Source organism: Rhodnius prolixus, unplaced genomic scaffold (assembly GCF_049639745.1).
Source record: "Rhodnius prolixus isolate KJV_2025 unplaced genomic scaffold, Rpr scaffold_7, whole genome shotgun sequence".
NCBI classification, from domain to species: Eukaryota; Metazoa; Arthropoda; class Insecta; order Hemiptera; family Reduviidae; genus Rhodnius; species Rhodnius prolixus.
The window spans coordinates 8,755,970-8,778,842 of record NW_027411582.1 but is presented as its reverse complement, the minus strand read 5'-3'; the positions used below and the strand labels follow the sequence as shown (position 1 = coordinate 8,778,842).

The 22,873-nt window shown below is 32.9% G+C and overlaps 2 protein-coding genes across 7 annotated transcripts in view; one reads left to right on the top strand and one right to left on the bottom strand.

Annotated features, from left to right (window-relative positions):
- LOC141446887 (uncharacterized) overlaps window positions 1-22,873 on the bottom strand; it is a 67,398-nt gene that overhangs the window by 1,588 nt on the left and 42,937 nt on the right. For 3 of the 4 annotated variants that reach the window (XR_012453980.1, XR_012453981.1, XR_012453979.1), the window contains exons 2-5: window positions 10,324-10,467; window positions 2,318-2,451; window positions 1,547-1,690; window positions 587-725 (exon numbers count right to left, since the gene is read on the bottom strand). Coding sequence is in view for 1 of the 4 variants with exons in the window: in XM_074113822.1 (XP_073969923.1) it covers window positions 1,659-1,690; window positions 2,318-2,451; window positions 10,324-10,484 (327 nt within the window). In the remaining 3 variants the exon portion in view is untranslated. Of the gene's footprint in view, window positions 1-586; window positions 726-1,546; window positions 1,691-2,317; window positions 2,452-10,323; window positions 12,250-22,873 lie in introns of those variants that run through there. The other variant, XM_074113822.1, reaches the window with a different exon arrangement.
- The window catches only part of Treh (Trehalase), a 56,275-nt gene continuing 36,755 nt past the window's right edge, over window positions 3,354-22,873 (top strand). The window contains exons 1-4 of one of the 3 annotated variants that reach the window (XR_012453978.1): window positions 3,354-3,803; window positions 5,087-5,148; window positions 5,793-5,973; window positions 6,822-7,664. The gene's annotated coding sequence lies outside the window, so the exon portion shown is untranslated. The other 2 variants (XR_012453977.1, XM_074113817.1) reach the window with 2 other exon arrangements.

Below are 22,873 nucleotides of genomic sequence, written 5' to 3'. Positions count from 1 at the left end.
TACTAATTAAAGTCTAAGTTAATAAACATTTCATATAGAACAAAAAACCAGTTTTGTCAAGTGTTTATTTTTGATATACGAAGAGATAATTAGTAAAAAATTTAAACAACACTTCAATAAAAGAAAATGCTTTGACATTTTTTAGCAATTCTTTAAATTTAAATCAATAATAATTGTAATGGGCAGTAAAAAAAGTGCTAAAACTGATAGCACAGGCAAATGCATTCATGTCAAATTAGAGTTTTATGTCACTCTTAATTTTGTAATGAGAATATCTATGATTTTGTTTTTAAAATTTTACTTTTTATAATTAGACACAACTTTTTTTAAGTTTTTGTTTATTGAGTTTGATGCCAATACATTAATTAGTGTAAATATTTACATATTTCTCCATCAAATTGTGCAAATAAAAGAAATAATTCCACAAAGCTACAAATTACATTTAGTAATTATTTCGATTTAGTTCCATGAATTTTGTTACAGACAGCAAAGATATATATTTTTTTTTTAATTTCGATAATGTGAATGGATTATACTCAACCAACAAGCTACAACTATCAAAAAATAGATAATTTAATAAACTTACGGTTTTTACGAGTAGATGTAGATGTAGAATAAAGGGTTATTCTATAAATCCATGTAGCTCTGCTAACTTGCTGATTTACTATATTTCTCTTGTATACTCTCTCGATTTACTGGAATATGTTAAGTAAATCCATTGTTGCCTGAAAATAGACAGATTGAAGTGGGCAACAAAGTAAAGCGGTAAAACTAGGCTCAAGCTTGACAGAGTGGGTACACTAAACCGAATTAGTTGAACCCACCAACTATGTCCACACATACCTAAAGCAATGTTTAATTAATGTTACAAGTATCAGAATATTTGCCGTTACTAGAGAATAAGTCAACCTGGGAATCAGGTTTTGATCTAATTCATTTATCTGCATTCATTAAGAGCAGGATTTTCTTTTCCTGCTACAAAATGTAAGTAGTTATGAATTTTGTTACAGACAGCAAAGATATATTTTTTACACACAGTGTTTCATACAAATCGCTTAAAAAGTTTATAAAAAATAATATCATCTTCAATACTCGCTATTAAAAAGACTGAATTAATTGAAATCAGACTTAGTCAAGCCTATAAGAATATTATAATTACTACATTAATGGTGATTAGAACAAAAATGAGCGAAGATTTTATTCTGTATCAATTATTTTCAAGTTGGTAAGAACATCACTTTTTCCAAAATGGTTGAGGCAAAACCATTAAATAAAAAATAATAATAATAATAAATAAATGCTTTAGTGTAACTCCCAAGATCAATAAAAACTCTCTATGGAATAACTTAAATAACATTTACAACTTACTTTGAGAAATTCTCAAAAATAGAGTTTGGAATTTGAGCATTTCTTCCGTAAACTAATAACTTTTTTCTTAAAAATGATTTACTAACGGCTGTGCTTGGAACTTATCTATTTCAATTCTAATTCTCACATAGTTAAATGATAAACATATTTATTAAAAACGACTTAAAGAGTAACTCACCTGCAAGAAATCTTTATTGCTGGTACTTATGCAAAAACTTCAAAAGGCACTTATTACTGGGGGAGATACATGATCAATCAGCTTTCTACAGCATCCGGATACGCTAGGACATCTATGTCACGTTAGTTCTTAGCATCATCACAACTGCAAAATAATTTTCTGGTGTTAATCTTCAACAGAATTAAACAAATAATTAGCTGCAATTTACAATAAGATGTTTGATGTTTGTTCAAATGTCGACTAGTTTACTTCAAATCTAAAAAAATCAAATCTTCAAATCTATGTTAAGATAAAACACAAACAATTGAATAAATAATAAGATAAGCCTGATTCTATAACCATATTTGATCGTATTTTTGAGTAAAACTTTAAGATGAATTTCTGGATTATTAGTTAAAATGGCCTACAAAATTTTGTAGTTTAAGATTAAGTATACCATTGCTTGAATGATGGTAGGAAAACGTTTGTTTAAATATAAGCAATTACAAACTATAATAGGTTTTTTCAACCGTCTATAGATAGCATGGGTTTTTAATTTTACACTTTTGAAACAAAATTGTTTGTCTATTATTAAATTTTAATACATCATTATTTATTTTTAATGAATTCAACTTTCATCCGAAGTATACAAGATATGTAACAAATCCCATGCAGTAATTTAGAGATTTCAGTGAAATGAATTTATGTACAGCCCGAGTGAAATATTCTTCATAAATTTCAGTATGTGTAAATGTTTCCCAAATAACAAGTAGCTATAATAAAATAACTTACGGTTTTTTAAGAGTAGATGTAGACCAAGATGGGTAGTATCCAAACTTTTATCTGCATTTACCAGAAGTATTCGAAAATTACAGCCAGTTGGGCAGAAGAAGGGTGTTTTGTTGAGATAAAAACCACTGTAAGAGCTGGGGATAGATGTTTCAATTACGATAAACCATATTTTGAGATACATTATAAAAAACAAAAGAAACTATTAGCTAGTTTTAGCAGAAAAAGGATGTTTAGGAGAGACGACAACTAGTATTACGGCCGGGTGGATGATGAAACTAGAATTAATTTTTTTTTTATACATAAAAAAAAAACGTAGGAAAACGTATTTAGGAGTTACTACCCTATTAAGGCCCGGTTAAGATAATAAATTGGGTCAGACCTAATTTGGACCTACATTAAAAACAAAAACAAAAAACGAACGATGCACTTTGTATACAAAGTATACACAGTACACTGGTAGGAGCTTAAATAAGGTAAATAAACTAGAAAAGATTACGAGTACCAACGATGATACAAGCAAGACATCGTGCTCGACATCACGGTAGAAGCAACCTTGTGCTACCTTCTTTTCCTCGACTCAGTGTTGCCACTCGGTTACTAGCTTATTATTAATTTCTGTTTCTTAATACATGTAATACCATTATTTTTATTATTTTTAAAATGCTTAAGATATAAACTGCTCACAAAATGAAATTGATCACTTACACCAAATTCAGGAATTATTTATTCTTTACTTTTTATGTCCACTTTTCATCGTTTCTTTTATTGGGGTGATAAGAAATGTTTATAAAACAGATTTTACAATTTCATAATCATAATCTCTAATGAAAAATAAAAATAAAAACAAATTTACTTTGTTTACACAATTATGGAATTTGATTCCTTAAAGAAATCAATATTTCTCTTTTACCTCGTTACTCATTTAGACAATGCACTAGACTAGTTTTTGAAATTTCTTTACGAAGACTTAGGTAGAGCCAATAGCTCTTTTAGAGTTAGGTCATTCTCTGCCTGATTTTGACCGAAGGCTTGGTTGCTCTCACATAGTAATCGGAGGAGTATGTTCATAGTACCCAGGTATGGGTACTGCTCAAAACAAGGAGATTGAGTTCGAAAAACTGCCCTTCAACAGGACCTATATTTAAACATCCATACCCCTAAGCAACGAGATGCAATAGCACAACAACTTCAAAGCTCTTTTGAGGAATGGGCTTCTTTGAATTTTCTAACAAGTTTGAATTTTAACCATCATTTGTGAGTCTAGTAAGTGGCGCTGAAGTTGTCAAGAATTAGAACTAAAAACAAATTGGCTTTAGGTTGAGTTAATAAGATGGTAGTCACTATTTTTCATGTGTATTTTAATATATCATAACATGATGGTGAAGTAAAATAACCTATTTTAATTTTTAAAACAAGTGTAAATATACTTTACTTAGTTAGTAATAAAATATTAGAAGAATGTTTAATACTACTTCAAAGTGTAAAGGTAATGTTATTATACTTTAGTTTTATTTATATATTCTTATTTAAATATTTATTTGGAATGATAATTATTTTTAAAAAGTATAAAAATATAAAATAAAGTGACCTACATTAATCAAGGAGAAAACGAAATGCATAATTCTTATCAGTTACACAGTTCATACTGTTATCTCAAATAAATTACGTCTCGTATTTTGGTGAAAATTTTTTTGTAAGGCAAAAAACAAACAGTTTTTTTGTTATTATTATAAAAAAAAGTGTTTGATTGACTTATTTTAATGAAATACTACCATGTTGATGGTTCATAACAAGTTGTGAGAGGTTAGTCCTAGGCTGTCAAATAAACAACTTGTATTTTTTATAATTTAGTTATTTTGTTTGATATGTTAAGTTAATAATTGATGTGTTATTTGTAATTTTTGAATAAAAATTTTATGAAATGCAGCTTGTTATTTTTCTATTACTAAGTTTTGCTATCCATTTATAAGTCGTGTTTATGTTTTGAATTACCTATGCTTTAACTACTTTCTGTTTGTGTAATTCTGTTACTTGGTTTGTTAAAGATGCCATTGAATTAGACCAGGGTTCGCCATGGGCCAATGTAGGGGATCAAATGTTCCAAATTTTTTCAAGTTGTCAGGTTTTATTAAACTGTATTGTTTGGAAAAGATTTCCAGTGATCAATGAATAAACGGCACATGATTGCATAATATCAAGGATTGGAAAGATCTTTGAAAGTTATGTATTTAAATGTATAGTGAAGAATTAGAGAGAAAGAGACTTCCCAGATGTGTCACTTTAAAATTTCAGTAGGTACTGAAAGCAAGACTTGTTGGCTTTTTTTAAATTTATCATTAGATACTTAGGGCTTAAGGTAACTAATTTTGAGTCCTACATTATTAACTTTGCCCTTCTGTAAGTCGTATTGACTATTACAACTATTGTTAGTTATAAATTATAGTTTTTATGAATTTTTTATAAATTAAAATGGTAATGTCGTAAAACTGGCCTAATTGCTGTAAGAAGTTAGAGTTAGCATCCTCAGGAATGAAATGTACTAGTGTTATTACATTTCTAATGTATTTTGAATTGAATTGCTGGCTGCAATTCCGAGGGTCTGATTTCAACGGAGCTTAAGTTGTGGGTATTAGGTGAATTGTTTTAAGATGGTGCTAGGTGGGCAGAAAATTTGTTCTAAATATATACAACCTACAAAATTTTGGACTCAGCTTTTGTTTTGATGCTAATTTATTGTGGATATTAATTTTTATTTATTTTATGTTGCAGATGTCTCTTATAGAATATTATACTGAAGCCCTGAGGTTTAGTTTGCCATCATCTAAAGAAAGGTAAGCTTAGCCAAATCTTTGTATCTGTAAGTAATTAGTTTTTTTTATCTTAAGATTGAGTTCGCAATCGTAACATAATAAGGGATTTACCAAGTTTCTGTTCTTCTGATAACCACACGCACATTACTTTTTAAAATAGTGCATACATTAATCAGCAGGTAACCGCATTTAATGTGATTGGAATGGAAAATGTTTTCGAGAGGATTTCGACACTGATATTTTATTTAGGCTAAACAGATCATTCAATGGAGTGGATAGAAGTGGTCTTGAGTATTGTGGGTATAAATCAAGGAGAAATTAACACAAAATAAGACTGATGTAAGTCTGAATCAGAAATCCAGCTAATACTCGAAATAAATGAAATTCAGACTACCCAAATAAAAGCCAGATTTTGAAGATTCTTTCTTTTTATATTCTGATCCAAGTTTTGAACCTACTTTTTTATTTTTTTTAGAATCTCCAAAATGGATTAGATGTTTGTTGTCTTCTTAAGCTGCAAAAGGCATTAAAAAATCTTTATTTTTAGGGATTTAAATTCCTGGTGGTTTTTCTGATTTGAGAAAAGTTAAAAACGTTTGATAGTCTTTTTTCTTTTTTACATAAAGTCGTGACGTTCTACTTCAGTATTTTTTTTTTTTTTTCAGGCTGGTATTAAAGGTGCAGATGTTCAGTAGTATATGAAAATGTAATTGAATCAATTTCATGTATACCCAAATGTCTTGGCTCTTGCACGTGTTTAACATGGGTTCTTCAGCTGTAGATCCTTCTCTGAGGCTTTGTAACGGATGGATAGCTTGAAAGTGATTCTTCCACCTTATATTTAAGGTTTTATTTATTTAATTATTTTGTTTTTGTTTATCGGCTGCTGCATTATCCAGCGCCATCGCAGCTTTTCTCTTCTTCTTTTCTGTTGGCCTACAGAAAAAAATACTTCCTGAGATCCAAGAGCTTGGATCATTATCTTTAGATGGCCAACAACCCATTCCTAGGCCAGCTTGTTGAATAAGTTACTGGTATACTGGCTTGCTTACAATTCTAGGAAGTTCGGCATTTTTTTGTTTATCTTCCAGAGAAATAGAAGAAAGATTTGTTTTCCCAGAGATTAAGTATGCTTTCAACACTTTTTTATCAGTACCCTCGTATCACATCTGTAGTTCACCACCGGACTTGTAACGGAATTTTAGCCCTTTCGAAATATTTGATAACCACTCGCCCACTCTGGTTTTTATTTTTTTTAAGTTCGCTTCACTCGATGACTATTCACTTGAGGGCTTTAAATTGTTGAAGTTTTCTGAAGATAAAATCGTTTACAATTTTCCTATTTTACTCTGAACTGTTGATTCGAGAGATATCTCATCATCATTTTACCTGCAGCTTAATTTATTTTACTGGCTGAATAAATGAATAAACTGGCTCAAATTTGAATCCGGTCCATTTAGGACATATTTAGTTTCGAACAATATTTACTTTCCTTTATCAGAATGATGTTTCTGTTATTTTGTTTTTGTTATTTGTTTATATAAATGAAAACTAACTGAATATAACAATCGTTTGTTTAGGGCCTTCAAGTTCTAAATCAAATAAAGATATTATTATTATACTCAATAGCTTAAAATGAAAATTAATAATTATTTTTTGTAATAAAATGCGCTATAAAAATTTGTATTTTATAGATTCAAGATTGATTGAAAGTAATGGATTGTTCAATTGTTTCAAAAGATGATTAAAGAAAGATGGTTCAATAATTTATTTATTTTAAAAAGAAGTCAAATAAATTTCTTTTGAAGGCTGACAAGTTGTTTACTTATTTCAAACAATAAAATATATATTTTTTTAAGGAAACAAATAACTAATAATAAGACTAATCACTATTAGTTCGCAATAAGGTTGGCCATTATCGTCGAAACCTTTATCATTTTTGCCCATTGTTATGTTAATTATTTTAGAATAAGACTGTACACGTAACCGATATAACTCCAAGTATATTTATTGTTAATAGTTACGTTTAAATAGTGTATAAATATTTAACATTTACAATAAAGTTGTTGAAATAGATGAATGAGTCCTTGTAATGCTGGACTATAATAATTTTAACCGTAGTAGCGGAGTATTCTTAAGCTCCTTATTTTGAGAATTTGGGGGGGGGGGGAAATTTCCGGTTATCCGAGTACGAGTGGGAGATTTCTGCAGTGATATTGTCTACTCTGTTTTTCTATAAGTGATCCAGAAATACAGGTGTTGTATCGTCATCTCCAGTGTGGTTAGATCCAATGTTGATCATCCTTATGAGCGGTCCGTTTGGAAGGTGCTCTTGTTGGTGATGCTGGGTAGAGAAATATGATCGTCTTAATATAATTTACACCACCACATTTTATAGATCTTGTTATACTGTTGGAGGAAGTGATCTAGCTCTTTACTCGAGATGATTAGCGTTCTGGTCAGCCCTCACAGAATCTAATCCTTCAAGAGGATTAAGTAAAATAGTTGTACGGTGTCGTATTTTTTTTTTTTATTTGCAGCGATCCCTAAATCAAAGTTAACTTTACTTGATAATAGAATCATTAAATTAAGGTTAGAATTGTTTACATGTGTTACAATATACTTTACTTTTAATTGAAAATGGGCTTTGATTGAAAAGATATAATGGCTTTTCTTTTTTTTTTACCAGTACCAGTGGTATAATCACTTATTATCTATTATTACAAATTTTTACTTTAACAAAAGTAGTTACCCAGTTGTTTGTGAAAACAGTAAAGATTAAGTTGTGTAACGGTTTGCTTTTTAAGTGTGGATAAATGGCTGACATTCACAGCTCCACATAAATGTCCGAGTTAATAAAGGAAAAGCGGCTATTAGGAAATTATTTCCTCTGTTATCAAGGGACTCCAAATGTTGGTTACCCCAAACTTAGCTACTAATCTATCGCATAATTGTAAGGCCAATGTTGCTATATGCCTGAAAAGAAAAAAGTCACATGGACTCAAGTCAGGCGAATAAGGAGGCTGAGAAGCCACAGGAATGTTTTTACTGGCCAAAAACTCTGGTTTATTAAAATTGCCAGTATGGCGAAGTCGAAGATCAAATGCATGCTGATTTGTTTTTTCGATATCCACAGAATCGTCCACAAAGCGTTTCTACCTCAAGGCCAAACGGTCAATCAACACTTTTACCGAGAGGTTCTTGAAAAAACTTCGAAAAAGGGTCATTCGTGTGAGACCAAACATCAAGGGAACAAATGGGTGTTGCATCATGATAATGCTCCTTTCACACAGTAATTTCAATGAACCAGAGTTCCTCAAGGGAACTCATTTTGGGGCAGTCGAAAATATTCAAACGGCTGTAACCGACCAGCTGAAGGCTATTCCAGTATCGGAGTTCGAGCACTGCTATGAGGAGTGGAAGAAACGTCTCCAGCGCTGTGTGGCTTCAGAAAGAAGTTATTTTGAAGGTGACAATATAGAATTGTAATTCTTTTTGAATAAAAAAATCAGTCTCATTACTTAATTTACAGACCTCGTATACTCAGACTATAGTTTAATTTAGGCTTTAGCATTTTATTTTACATTGTAGAGGTTTTTATGCAATTTTTCCCTCTAATCAAAATTTTACTTTTCCTTTAGCCTGTTAGATAATACTGAGACTGTATAGGAGCTAGAATTATTTTATTGGTACTCCTGTAAATACTTTGCAGCTTCTTTGTAAATAAATTGTAAATAATAAATCGTAAATACAATTTTGTTTTAAGTTTCATACCTTTTTGGGCTTCAACTCTCTAGAGTTAGTTATACATTATCGAGCTAATATTTCTACCAGTGCTGTTCTTATTTTAGAAGTAATACGCATATTTGAAGGAAGGATTCTTGCGAGCAAAATACCAAGTCTTGCCATTCCAGTTTGCTCTGATGGGGCGTTGCTTAAAATTCAACATTCAATTTTTGTTCTCTCTCTCTCTCTCTCTCTCTTTCTCGTCAACTTTACTAGCATTTCCAAGCAACCCGGCATTTGAAGGTCCTGTTAGGAACGGCGCTTGACCGGTATTTGTCCTTGTTAAGTTTTTGTCGTGCCAGCTTTGAAAACATGTTTACCTTGTTACTGCGAGAGAGTCTAGTTAATTGGAAGGGGCGGGTGGGTGGGGGGAAATTGTGGTTTTTTTTATTTATTTAGAAAAGCTGTTGTGAAAAAAATACTTTAGAGTTTTTCACTTATTGCAATTTAAGAAATGTGCGAAGAGCCACTTTTGATCTCCAGATTTTCCTAATTTTACTTGGATATCCTCTATTTGTGTTGGATAGGTAATCGAGACCGTTCATTACTCTTGGAGGAAGCTTACCCCTTTCTTCTCCTTTCATGGTACCATAGTCCTGGAAAGACTTCATCCTTCTCATCTGCTCATCCCCACTTTTCTCTGTACCAAAGCTATTCTTCTTCATTTTCACCTAACCAGCCTTACTTCGATCTTCCTTCCTTTCATTGCCTCTCCCGGGCACCCGCGTCCACGGTACTCAACATCCATAACCCCTCTCCTTATCCTGTTCCCATAAAGCCTCATTTTACCATATCCAAACAGATTTTTTTCTCTTCCCAAACGTTCAGCCTTTGTTCATTATCTTTTTTTCTTTTTTTTTTTTTTTACAAGTCTCGTTGGCGTTTGTTACAGTTATAGAACACGAAATGGAGAAAATTTGTCGGACTCTGGCTATGTCCAATGCTTTCTAGAGCGAGAACATGAAAGATTTTTACCACTTTATTTATTTATTTTTTGATCATTTGCCGCCCAACTTTGCAGACAGAGAAACATTTTGCAGTGAATTAAGGCGCAAATGAAATAATTTATTCAGATAAATGTAATTTTTCAGCTGTAGAATTTAAATTTTATTAATACTTTAATTATTATTGCCACGTATATTTTGACCTTTAATTTATCTGCTTTTATAACCTTCAAATAGGATACAGTTCTTGACTTTAATTCAAATTAATAATGAATTCATACCTGTACATGTTTTTAGTAAACAGTAAGGAATAATTCAAGTTAGGTGTTTAATATTCTGAGATTGTAGTTTTGTAAATAACGTGATTAATACATGGATGTATCTTCTATTCAAATTTCATTGGTAAATTTCGTGGTCTAATTATCGTATTCAAGATGTTTTAGTTAAAATGTAACTATGAAATTACCTGGAACCAAATTTAGGGATGATTGAAGTTCTTCTTCTTCTTCTTCTTCTTCTTCTTCTTCTTCTTTGGCAAGGCAGCTTTTGAAGGACTCCTAGTCTCCTCTCTCTTTCGTGAAGGGTAAGCGTACAGGTTCTTCCTGTAGTCCTGTAGTAGATAATCATTGTAATTAGATCATTTCTCAGATTTAGCCAAATAATTCTACGATTTGGATCAACAAAATTTGATTAAGATTAGACTAAAGACATTCTTAAAAGATAGAGCTAATGGAGCCTAGTTACTGTTCGCATATAGTGTGACTTTTATTTGGTTAATTCATTGTAAGGGTATTTTTGGGCGTGGCCTTAATCTGGGCCCCGCCCCCAAAACTTGAATGGAAAATGTGACAACAATTTGGCTTTTACTCTGGAGACAGCTTCCCTGGAGCTGTAAAAAAAAGTACTGTTTATTTTAGATACCCAAGTTGTTACGATTCAAGCTATCGTCAACCCAAAGATTTAGCTGTGAAGCAAAAAAACTGTGGAGAACTGTGCAAGAATTTAACTCTAACAGTCTCTTCCGTTTAAGCAGGAGACCTGGTGTTATAGTGGATCCCCCCCACCCGGACATTGAACCATTTCAGGCAATGAATTTAGTGGATAAGCTGGTCAAGCACAGTTCACAAATACAGCATCCAGATAAGCAGTCTAGGTTCTGCAAAGGGAGTATATAGGGTTAGTTTTTCCCTAAAGTGCTCTTGTAAGTTTAATATTCAGCCTCAATCTGTATAAACTAAATAGAAATTCAGTTGTTAGTGAAATTCCAAAAATTAATAGAATCAATCGACTTGAAGGGACAATTTGCTGAATGGTTTTACTGATTTTCTGGTAAGATTTAAGATTTAAAAGGCGGGACGGGACCCAAGCCCCACAAGAGGCTTATTGTGCCTTCCTCTTTTGAGTCTAGTAGATGAAACCTCCCCCTTCTAAAAAGGTTGAGGACTTTCCCTTCTGCGCTATAATCTCCTTTGGCCTCAAAGTTCCAAAGATGTCGCAGTCACTCGATTGCAATGTACAAAAAGGTAGAGGCCGCTTCCTCCTCCTTTTCCTGACACAATCTGGCCCAACGGTTCCGAGCTAATAAGCCCCCACCTTGTACAGGATGCTTTCTGAACCTACCGTGCCCTGTGGTGAATAGGCCTGTGATCAGAGTAATCTGATTCCCACCCAAACACAGGGTTTCTTTGGTTCTTTGTTTACACAGCAAGGGCCATGACACTCTTGCCGTGTTTGACCTCATGAAGCATCATCCATTTTCCCCCTCATTTTCTGGTAAACTTGTACAGATTTTACCAAAATTTCGGTTTTTCGTTAAATTTTATACATTTCCCCCCCCCCCCAAAAACTGCATTTAAGCGGATGCCTTAGGGAGAGGCAAAGTTAGCTCTTGTCTAAAGTTTCTTTTCAGTATATGGTACAAAAGAATGTCGTCTCACCGGAGATGCGTCTGATCATAAGGGCTTTTCCGAGTATTTCTTTATTTTTTTTTTTTTATTTTTTGATTTGAGACGCCTCAACATCTAAGGTTATTGGCGCACGGAGCTTTTTTCAGTGCACTGACGGCCTCCGGACAGTGTTCTCACGTTACAGACAACACTGTCCATCACTGGGACAGTGAGCTGTTAGAAGCTCCTAGGAAGAGAAAATCTAAGGGTCAGCAGCTGGATTCGAACCCGGGACCTCTGCGTGGGAGTCCAGTACGCTAACCGCATAGCTAATCCCTTCCATTATTTCTTTATTATTTTCTCGGCAGTCGATCAGTAGAGTGTATTTTTTTATATATATATATACTCGGATGTAACATATGTTAGAGCTTATCTAATTAGGGAAACCTTGATCTCAGGACAGTTTCAACTTAATTGCAAAGGAAAAATTCGAATTTTCGGTAAAATTTAATTTAAATTTCAGTAAGAGAAAATCTGATTTGTTTTTTTATATATATATATAGTATATATAAATTAAAATTGTAAAATTATATATATTTTGTGAGAATTTGTAATTTCTCTTTCTCATCAAAGAGTGAGAAATTCAAATTTAAACAGCATCCTGTTTGAACGTCACACAAATTGTGTAGGTTTTGATTAAAGTTCACAAACCGGAAATAACTCATTAACCTCTATTAAATCAAAGGGATTTCTGTTAATCAGCATGCTTGTGCGCTCTTTGCAAAATATTTATTTATAAAGGAGGAAGCTTCTTCTAAGAAATCATCTTTATTAAATTTTGAGATTTAACCTTTTCATTATTATGCGAGAATATTTGCCTTCTTCTTCGAATGACAAGTAAGATTCTAAAAGTATCTGCGTATACTCCATCGTCCATCGTATTTGCTGCCCCCCAATAAAGAGGTTTCAAAACCTCTTTCACGTCATCTAGTTATCCTCTTCACCTTAAGGGAAATACTCGAAGAGCATCCTACAGCAATTCTTCTAAACCGATTCCCGTAAGAAATCCTAGGATATAAAAATATTTTAAAGATATATAAAAAGAAAGAGCCTTTTCTGATGGCTAAGCAGACCTAAAGGATTATGTAAATGATTCTCCTTTTATCTTCTTATACAATGTATAATAGAGACCCTTTTTTTTTCAGAGCAGTTTCGAACCTCAGTGACTTACAGAAAATCGTTCAGCTAGACTCGCTTATTATTTACTGTTGTAAATTATAATCTATCATTTTTTTCAAGGCGCCACGGTAGCCGAGCGGTTATAGGCTAGACCCGCAATGTTAAGATGTATTGTTGGTTAGTGGGTTCGATTCCCCTGTTCTATATCTTGGATTTTATTTAATGGTTAATATGAGAATTTTATAGTAAAGTATGTCAGGCGGTTATAGGCTAGACCCGCAAAGCTAAGATGTATTGTTGGTTTAGTGTGTTCGATTCCCCTGTTCTATATCTTGGATTTTATTTAATGGTTAATATGAGAAATTTATAGTAAAGTATGTTAGGCAGTTATAGGCTAGACCAGCAAAGCTAAGATGTATTGTTGGTTTAGTGTGTTCGATTCCCTATCTCTAAGTCTTGTATTTTATTTATTGGTTAATATGAGGAATTTATAGTAAAGTATGTTTGTTAGTCGCCTCCGTCCACGACACCTAATTAGGTAATTGGACGTAAAGCCCAGCTGAAAAAATAGGCGTTACTTTAATTTTTAAATAGATCTATTTTTTTTTTATATACAACATTTCACAGTTTTAATTTCGAATTTATAGAAAAATTTCTTGTACTGGAAATGCTAATTTTCTGAAAGATTTCCTTTAGTTTTCCACCATTTTCTTTTTGACGTAAACTTACAATCGCAAATTTTTAAAAAAAATGGTAAACTGATAAGAGAGAAACACTCGTGAAAAACAATTTTATCTAAAAAAAAAATTCCAGAAAAATGTTTTTATTGAGTGATGAAAGTATTGAGGAAATTATAGCGATATATTATCATTTAAAAGTTTTCCGATGTAGTACATGTTCTATCTACCACTTGTATGTAATATTGAATACCAAAATATGTATTTAATGATTCTTGTTTATTTTACGTCATTTGAATGCTTTTAACATCCTTAAGTGTTCTTCTTAAGTCAATTAACGCTAAAACCATTAGATCTACTCAAAATAACCCTTAGCACTAGATACCATCCTCAGAAGTAGATTAATCAATTTGTTGTGGAGATTTCGGCTTCATTTAAGTTACCGTTTTGCACTAAACTTGGGAGTTCTGTGAACAGAATCTATAGATTTTTTTTTAGAAATGATAAGAATTGAATATAACTCAAGTCTGTAAGTAATAACTTACAGAATAGTAGGAAGAGAAAGTCATCTGAGTGTTCATAGAGTATTTTTTTAGTTTCATAACTTTAATATTTTTCTATAGTTTTAATTATTGAATGACAAAACGTGCCAAACTACTTTACAGACTACTTGGACGACGTTCCAAATTGTCTATAAAAGTCAAAACCCCTAATATACAATACTATCCTCAAAACCTATGGGGACTTTCAGGACTAGAGCTGTGGGATTCAGCCAAACCTACAAACATACGGACAGTACAAAACATTTCAGTCAAAACTCTTCCGACAGATAGTTGACGCTCCTTTCTACGGTGACTAACCTCAATCTTCACAACGACCTCAACATCCCATTCGTACAGCAACTCTCTCCACATGCTCCAATCTTTCGGTCTCTCGCCTCCTCTAACATCCCTAAAATACTCCTCGCCGACTGGAATCGCCGATGGCCTCGCGACTTCCTTGCAGTCTGAAGATCACAATCATTGTCATTCATATCCTGTAGAATGCTACAGCTGGATAGCTTCTCTCCTCTTACCTTTCACGCATCCATTTATCGTATATATTCCTTTTTACTTATTGTTTATGTATATATACAGATTGAAAAGAACTAAATAAATTTTTAAGTTTTAATTATATTTTATTTATGAAAATAATTACTCAAATTGAAAAAAAATCGAATGACTTACAGTTATATTAAATAACCCTAATTACTAGTTTTGGGAGCCTAGTTCAAGGGCCTTCAGTCACGTGAATAGATTTAACAATGTCTGCATTATGCTGAATCTATTTCTGGTACTAAAATACTAACCATATAATTCTGTAATTTGGAAATATTAGCTTTTCCTTTCACGAAAACTAAGTTAGAGCAAATTTTCGTGAAAAAGAAATAAAATATTAGTGAGAGGAAAATCAATTATAACCTTAAATGACCCTTTTGTGTCCCACCAGTTGGTAGCTCTCATTAATTTATTGCTAAAACGGAGAACGGTCGACCTTTCTTATAAGGTCACACGATCCATCAACAGTCTTTAGGGGGTAGGAGATCAATATCTCTACCTAGTTTTTCGTAACTATATTGCTGAGCCAAACTGTTTTGCTGTTTGAACTTGATGATTGTTTGCTAAGTAAACAATAATTTACATCAAGTAAATCACTGAACGACGTTAAGAAAAAGGGTTAATTTTTTTTTTTTTGCAGCAAAGTTTTCTCGATCAATTAGTCCCCTAATTTTCCTTTTTCCTTTCTAAGATTTTCAACATCGAGTTTCCCCCACCGATTAAAAAAAAAGGTTTAACATCTCTTGAATTCATCACCCAAGTGGTTTTTAGAAAACGGGCTATTCATTTATTCAGATTTAAAAAAAAAATGAAAAACGCTCCGGAAACACTGACTTGAATCTTCCCTCATTGTTAGTGCATCCTCACAGTATTTGACAATAACATAGCGAGGAAAATCCTATATCTAAGTTTTGTGGAAAATTATTTTCTTCTATTTACTAAAAAAATTTCCCCTATTAAGAACCTCCGAATAATTACGACTATAGAATAGAATAGAAATTTATTATTCTGGGACAATTGTCCCCTAAGAATAAACACAGGTACAAATAGAGGCCTTAATAGTTTGGCCTGTGATTGAAAGAAAATAAATAAATAAATAAGTATTTACAAAAAGTGAAAATAAAAATAACAGTAGAAATTAAGGAAATAAATTAAAACAATTAGAATTTCGGAGGAAGCTGAGTAGAAAGGAGATAACTGAATAGACGGGATTTAAAGATAGAAAGGGTAGGAGCATGGCGGACAGATGATGGTAAGGAGTTCCAGAGAGAGGTAGTACATATTAGGAAGGATTTGTCAAAGGATGAGGTACGGTGTGAGGGAATGTAGAGATCGGATGAGCGAGATCTGGTATTACGGGAATGTATCGAGGATTTAAACTTAAAGAGTTGAAAAATATAGGAAAGCCTTTGAGACTGGATGACTTGAAAAAGGAAAGAAGCCAAAAAGTATTGGCGGCGATAGGCAGGAAAAAGCCACTTCAACTCATCGTAGCAGTGCGAAATGCGAGAGTCTCTGGAAATGCTGAAAATAAATCTTATAAAGCAGTTCATGAGAGGCGCTTGAGCTTAGCTTCAATATCATCAGAAAGACCGGACCATACACTAAGCAACCATAGTCGAAATGGGGGAGAAAATAAGAGAGGAAACAAGGAGTTGCCGGGTCTTAATTGGAAAAAGGTGACGGGAACTATTAAACTGCTTAAGTTTAATGGATGGAACGATGTAATGATTGAGGAGAGAGTTGTTGGTTGTGGATGTTGTTGGATAAATAACACTTTTAGTATCGGTATAAGATATTATATTTGTATGTGACTGACTGCCAAGGACTGTATACTTTACACTACAAGAACAGAACAGACAGACTGACGTGGCTAAACGATGTGTACAATTGAAGTGCAAGACTTTGAACCGAATCTTCGAACTGAATCCTCGAACTGAATATGTATCTCTGAATGAATCTCACTCAATATATCAGAATTTCCTCCTTTTGACTTTCCTCTTGTTCTTATATACCTTCGCCGAGCCTCCCCTCTCTGTGTGCCAAGGGGGCTGACTCTCTCTCTCTGGCTAGAGTGGATGAGTTGTGGGGTTTCACTACCCCTACGCTAGAGTGGATGAGTTGTGGGGGGTTCACTACCCCTACAAACGACGAGAAACTATAGTGATGTTAACATTTTCACCAAATAGAGAACCGTCCTGGAGTATTACCGAAAGGGGTGGATCTTCATGAAGATGAACCAAATATAAATTGATTTAGTTTTGCAGCATCAGCTTTAAGGACCTAATTAATAATTACTTTTGGGAGTGAGAGGGATTGATATTGCAAAAACCTTATTGCAACAAAACAATGTCCGTACCTTCATTAATTAGTTCAAGGTTAAAGTTAAATAGATTGGGTAAAAGAAACATTTTTTGGGTCCAGATGATTGAATTCTGCTTCCGATTAAGCCACTGCCATGCAGATTATATAACAGGTGAAGATAATTTAATCAAGATGGCTATACAGTAACTTCTTTTTTTATTTTTACTGTGAAATACGTTTTTTTTTTTTTGTTTTTTTTTTATCTGCGATAGCGTTGTGGACGTTATTTGGCCTCGTGGCCATACATAATTTACCGAATAATTTAATCAATATTTAAAAAAAAATTATCACAAAAGTGTATTATGTAATTTTCTGAGTAGTCTAATGGTTTCACGTTAATTCACTTTGAACATACAATTAGAAACGTTAAAAAAATAATAAATAAAATAAATAAAAATGACGTAAAATAATTAATAAAAGTAAAAATATATATTTTCTTCTTCAATATACAAGTGGTAGAACACGGGAAAACTTTTAAGCGATAAGGTATCCCTCAAAATCCTCTTAAAATAAATTTTCTTGACATTTTTGAAGTGGAAATTGATATTATTTTTATTAGTGTGTAATCACAAATCCACGATTATGAGATTACGTTCAAGAAAAGTGGTTCTTCCGTTGGCCGATTTTGGTCCAAAGTTCATGATATTCTTCAACTTTATTTTGAAATAATTCTTCAGCGAAAATTCTGGGCGTTGCCAAGGAGAAGGGGCTTGGATAGAAGTCCTCTAACGTAACCCTTTCAGAATAAGGGAACGGCCACATTAAAACTGTCAGTTGCATAGGGGTTGATCGCCAAAAAACTGCACGTAACGTTGTAGTAAAACACTGCCAGCTTTAGTCATTAAAAACTTTATTATGCCTAGCTTTCGACCTAGGGACTAGATCATCTTCAGGGCTGTGGAACATATTTTACAGTGTGTTAACAATAATTACAATATTTTAAAATGAATTTGTATAATGTAACGTAATTTACAAAATTATTTACCTAATTGACAATGTACTACGAGGTGTGGCTATTAATTAACGAGACTGATGTTGCTACAGAAGAACTATGCATGCGCCAAATCTTAACGACCGACAGCTGTGCAGCGTAAAGCCTTCTCTTTCGATTGCAGCGCCTCACGTGTTTGTAGAGAAATCTGTCTGACCGAAACCGTTGTAAGTTTCGTTTTGCCGAAAACATGATACTACACACGTAGTAGAGCAACGAATTGTCGTGAAATTTCACATCAAAACTTGATAAAACCGCTACTGAAACTTATCTTTTATTAAAAGAATGATTTATGGTGATGAATGTTAATCACGTGCGCGAGTTTTTGAGTGGTTCAAGCGTTCCCAAGATGGCCGAGAAGAAGTCGAAGATGATGACCGCCCAGGTCGCCCTTCCACGTCCAAAACGGATTGAAAATATCGATTATAATTAATCAACATTACTACCGTGAGGTGCTTGCTCAACTCCGTGAAAGAGTAAGGAAAAAACGACCCGATTTGTGGAAGAACAAGTCACGGGGTTCTCCATCAAGACAACGCTGTCGGCTCACACTGCATTTGTCTGTCGCAAGACGTTTCTAGCCAAGTACAACATCCCAGTTTTAGGCCATCCCGCCTTATTCGTTCTGGCCCCTTTTGACTTTAGATCTGTTTCCCAAAGTCAAATCTGCATTAAAAGGAACACGATTTCAGTCTCTGTAGAAACTGTGAAAGAAAAAGCGGCACGCGTCATGCAGGAGCTTATAGAAAAAGACTTCCAGCACTGTTTCGAACAGTATTATATTAGCATGGAGTGTTGTAGGGATAGGGGAGGGGTGTATATTGAAGGTGATAATAACTAAATGTGTTTTAATTTAAAATAAAATGTTTTACAGCAATAGTCTGGTTATTTAATAGCCACACCTCGTATTTTACATCATTAAAGGATTGGTGTGTGTTCTGTCTTGTCTGTTCATGGACTGAGTGTGATCGTTCTGTGTATGATATGTGTTTGGTTGTGAGGAAGTCAGTCTCTAGTCCCTAGGCTGAAAGCTCGGCCTAAAATAAAAATATATCATGACTGAAATGGCAATTATTTTTTCATCATATTTAAACTATGAATCAGTCACCAAAAATAATGAACAATAGTTGTAAAACACCCAACTTTGAGAATTTTTTTCTCTTTTTCTATAAAAGATAAAATTCCCAAATTTTCTTTAGAATATAGGGCGAATCTTCCTTTAGAGGTATTTTGTATTATTGGGTCTATACTTTAAAATTCACAGTTCGAAATAATGTGTTATAAGTTATAGCAGCGCCTCGAATATTCTAGAGGCAGTGAAGGTATGTTTGGTTGGTTCAGCAACCAGATTTCTTGTCTAGAATTTCAGTGTATAAAAGATATCAGTTATCGGATCCGTTGAAGTTCATTATCAATGGAACAACTCTCGTATAATATTTTTTTGTTGTTTCTTCTATTCAGAGTGAACATGATATCGCAATCAATAAGTAGAGTTTAACCCTTTTTATTACTTGTAACGTAATAATGATAATAACAATGAAGGAGATCATCTTTTATGTGAAGGGTGTTTTCTTATCAAAGAAGACAGGTTATGTTGCCTTGGGTGGTGTTACCTGGCGGGTAAGGATGATGGCGAAAAGTTGTCACCATCATCTTCTCTCATGGGGGTGTGGCGGGTTGCGTTGAATACGTTCATTACCCTGACCCCGTCTACCTCTGCCCTCTACCCTGTACCTTGCGACTCCTTCCAATTTTATAACAACCATATCCCTACCACTTAATGACCTTCTCACGTGACACATACTCCAGAGTGTGTGTGTGTGTGTGTGTGTGTGTGCGTGTTGATGATTTATCTAGTATAGCTAGAACAGAGTCGGTGGTAACAACAACAACAGCGCCTGAATGTTGTTGACCCTGTAGGTATAATGCCGCCCCCGTCTAAGTGGGGGTGGTTGCCAACATTATTACACCAAAAGGTGGCTCTGACAGAGAACCCCCAATGGCGTCAAGGTCACTCAAGGTCGTCCATCTATTCCCTACGCTTCCTAACCCCTCCTTCTCTCTCTGTCTTTCTTGCAGTCATAATCTCTCGCTTGCTCCCAGTAGATCGATCCTATGAAACTTCCCTCTTCCTTTTATAATTAATTCATCTTCCTCTAAGACAAAACTTCTTCTAATCTATTGTCACATAATAATGAACTTTGAGAAGGGATTCTCTTTGAATTGCTTTCTGTTTTTGGTAAGCGAAGCTTTCAAAATAATAAAAGATTTCCAATTTTCTATTTACCCGAATTTATCAATATAACTTCAGTTTTTCTTTGCTTGTTTCTAAATACAATCCTCTTTCTTCAATATGATATCCCAGAGGTACCGATAACTCAGAAGATAAGCCGTCCGAATTACCCCTGCATACACAACAAAATCATCCACGTCTATTTGTTTCTTGGCGTTTCTTTAAAAAAAAAGAAAAAGGAAAAAAAAAATCTTAAATCGTAAGCAGACAGGACAGAAGATACACCAACCTTATAATAATGTAAAATTATAATCTCAATAAGCCCTGAAGATGTGTACCTAGTCCCTAGGTCGAAAGCTTGGCATAATAATAAAAAAATTATGTCTGAAAATGGCATTGTTCTTTTTATCTTAAATTATTCAATAACAAATTCAATTTTTAAACAAAAAATTAATTACTTTAAGAAGTAAAAGTCATGTGAGTGTTCACTTTATTTTCATTTTTTGATTGCTTTTAAAAATCTAAAAAAACTTAGATTAAGGATTTTTTTTTTCAGAAGTTAGATTTTGGGAAATTCATCTAGTTTACTGGGCAACAGTATCGTGTATACTACCCGCAATACTTAGATGTATGTCGATAGTGTCAACTTCAGAGCCTTTATTTTTTTAGATTATCGTTTAGCATTGTTTTGCTGGGTTTGCCTATTTTTTTGTGATTTTAAACGATAAATACAAAGATTCGTTCACAAGAGAACGAATCTTTCCCAGAAAAAAAAATGAAAATTTTGATTTTTTGAAAATGTAGTTAGGTCTGCATTGCTGGAAGACGCACAGAATTATTTTTCTTCGTTCTATTTTTCATTTTACGTATTTATTTATAAAAAAAAAAATTATTAATTAATAATTGAAATAAAAAGATATATATCTGACCCCCAAATACAATATTTCCTGCCTTATAAATGATGTCGTTTTAAATAATTACAGACATTTCTAATTTCTATACATCATTCAACAAAATCTATTATTATTTTTTTTGTATTCCCACGTACATCACTATTATGAGTAATAATTGCTTTTTTTAAAAGTTACTACTTAATTACGTAAACAAAAAAATAAGGTTCTTCTAGAAAGGTCAGTGGTAACATTTTAGCCAAGGCTTTATTATATGATTTAGCCGAGAGAGCATCAATCAGAGCGTGCAATCTGATGTCTTATAATTGGTCAGCGAACAACTTTGCGCGTCCTTGTTTGTAATGATTTAATAGGAAATAATATCACCTTTGGAAGCAAAAAATGATAGAATATAATAAACTTTTAGAAGGATGAAAACCTCTAGGTATGAACTCAACTCACTTTTATTGGAAAATATTTAATTCAATTTCCCTTAAAGTTATAATTAGTTCTTAATAAATGGTTGGATTTTTTATTTTACGAGTTCTTTTTAATAAAATGTTACCTCTAAAAACCGATATCACAGCTTCTACAAAACTATAATTTAAATATTCTAAGTTTCAAGACAAACTATTAGATAAACCTAAAAAACATACAATTTATTTAGAATCACATAGATTATCTAAGGCAGATGCCTAAAAGTTAAGAAAAACTAGGGGCAGTTTTAATATTTTGAAATGACAATGTTATGACGCTTTGTTTAATTATCTGAAAAAATCACAGTTTAATTGTAAAACAAAAAATTGGTTGTCGTATTTAAATGAAATCTTAACGCGTGTGGGATGTCCCTCAATTTTAGATACGACTTACGATTGTAAAACTATTGCCGATAACTGTGATGACATTCTAAGCAAATGGGCTAATCACTTACAAAGTAAAGACATAGAAAGGATCCTTAATTCGAGATATAATAACAGTTACAGATTGATGGCTTCATTTATTGGTGGCGAACAATACCTTAAATACAATTGCAATCTCAAATATATTAGAATTGTCGCCCAATTAAGATTGTCAAATAAAACCCTTGTAAGATTGTATATTGATGGGGAGTCTCACATAATTAATGCGGAGGAAAAATGTGAAATGTGTAATTGTAATGAATATGAGTCCCTTTCACATGTACTTTTTAGATGCCCGTATTATAAATTATCTAGAGACCAATTCCTACAAACATACATTGATAAAAATATCAGCGAGGAAGAAAATTCAGTAAATTTATTAATGATTAATGATTTGAACAAACTGAAATCTATAGCGTTCTTTATGCTGGCTGTTATTAAAAGAAGGGATTTTGCGTTGAATTTATTTTAAGTTATTTTGTTTAACTTTATTTATGTTTCCTTAAAATGTTTAGTTTAATTTTTATGGAGCTACTTATTTATTTACTCTCTTATTTTTAAATATTTTGTTTTCAAAAGGAGTTTATTATTTAACTAATTATTCTCTATTTCATTTATTTCTTTTATTTGTAATGATGTACGAAGCTGACCCCCTGTAATATGTAATATGCATAAATACAGTATTATTATTATTATTATTATTATTATTATTATTATTATTTTGAAATGATTTTTTAAAAAGAAATATTACAAAACTAAATAATGTAGAGATTAATTTAGATGGAGGACAGATGATTCAT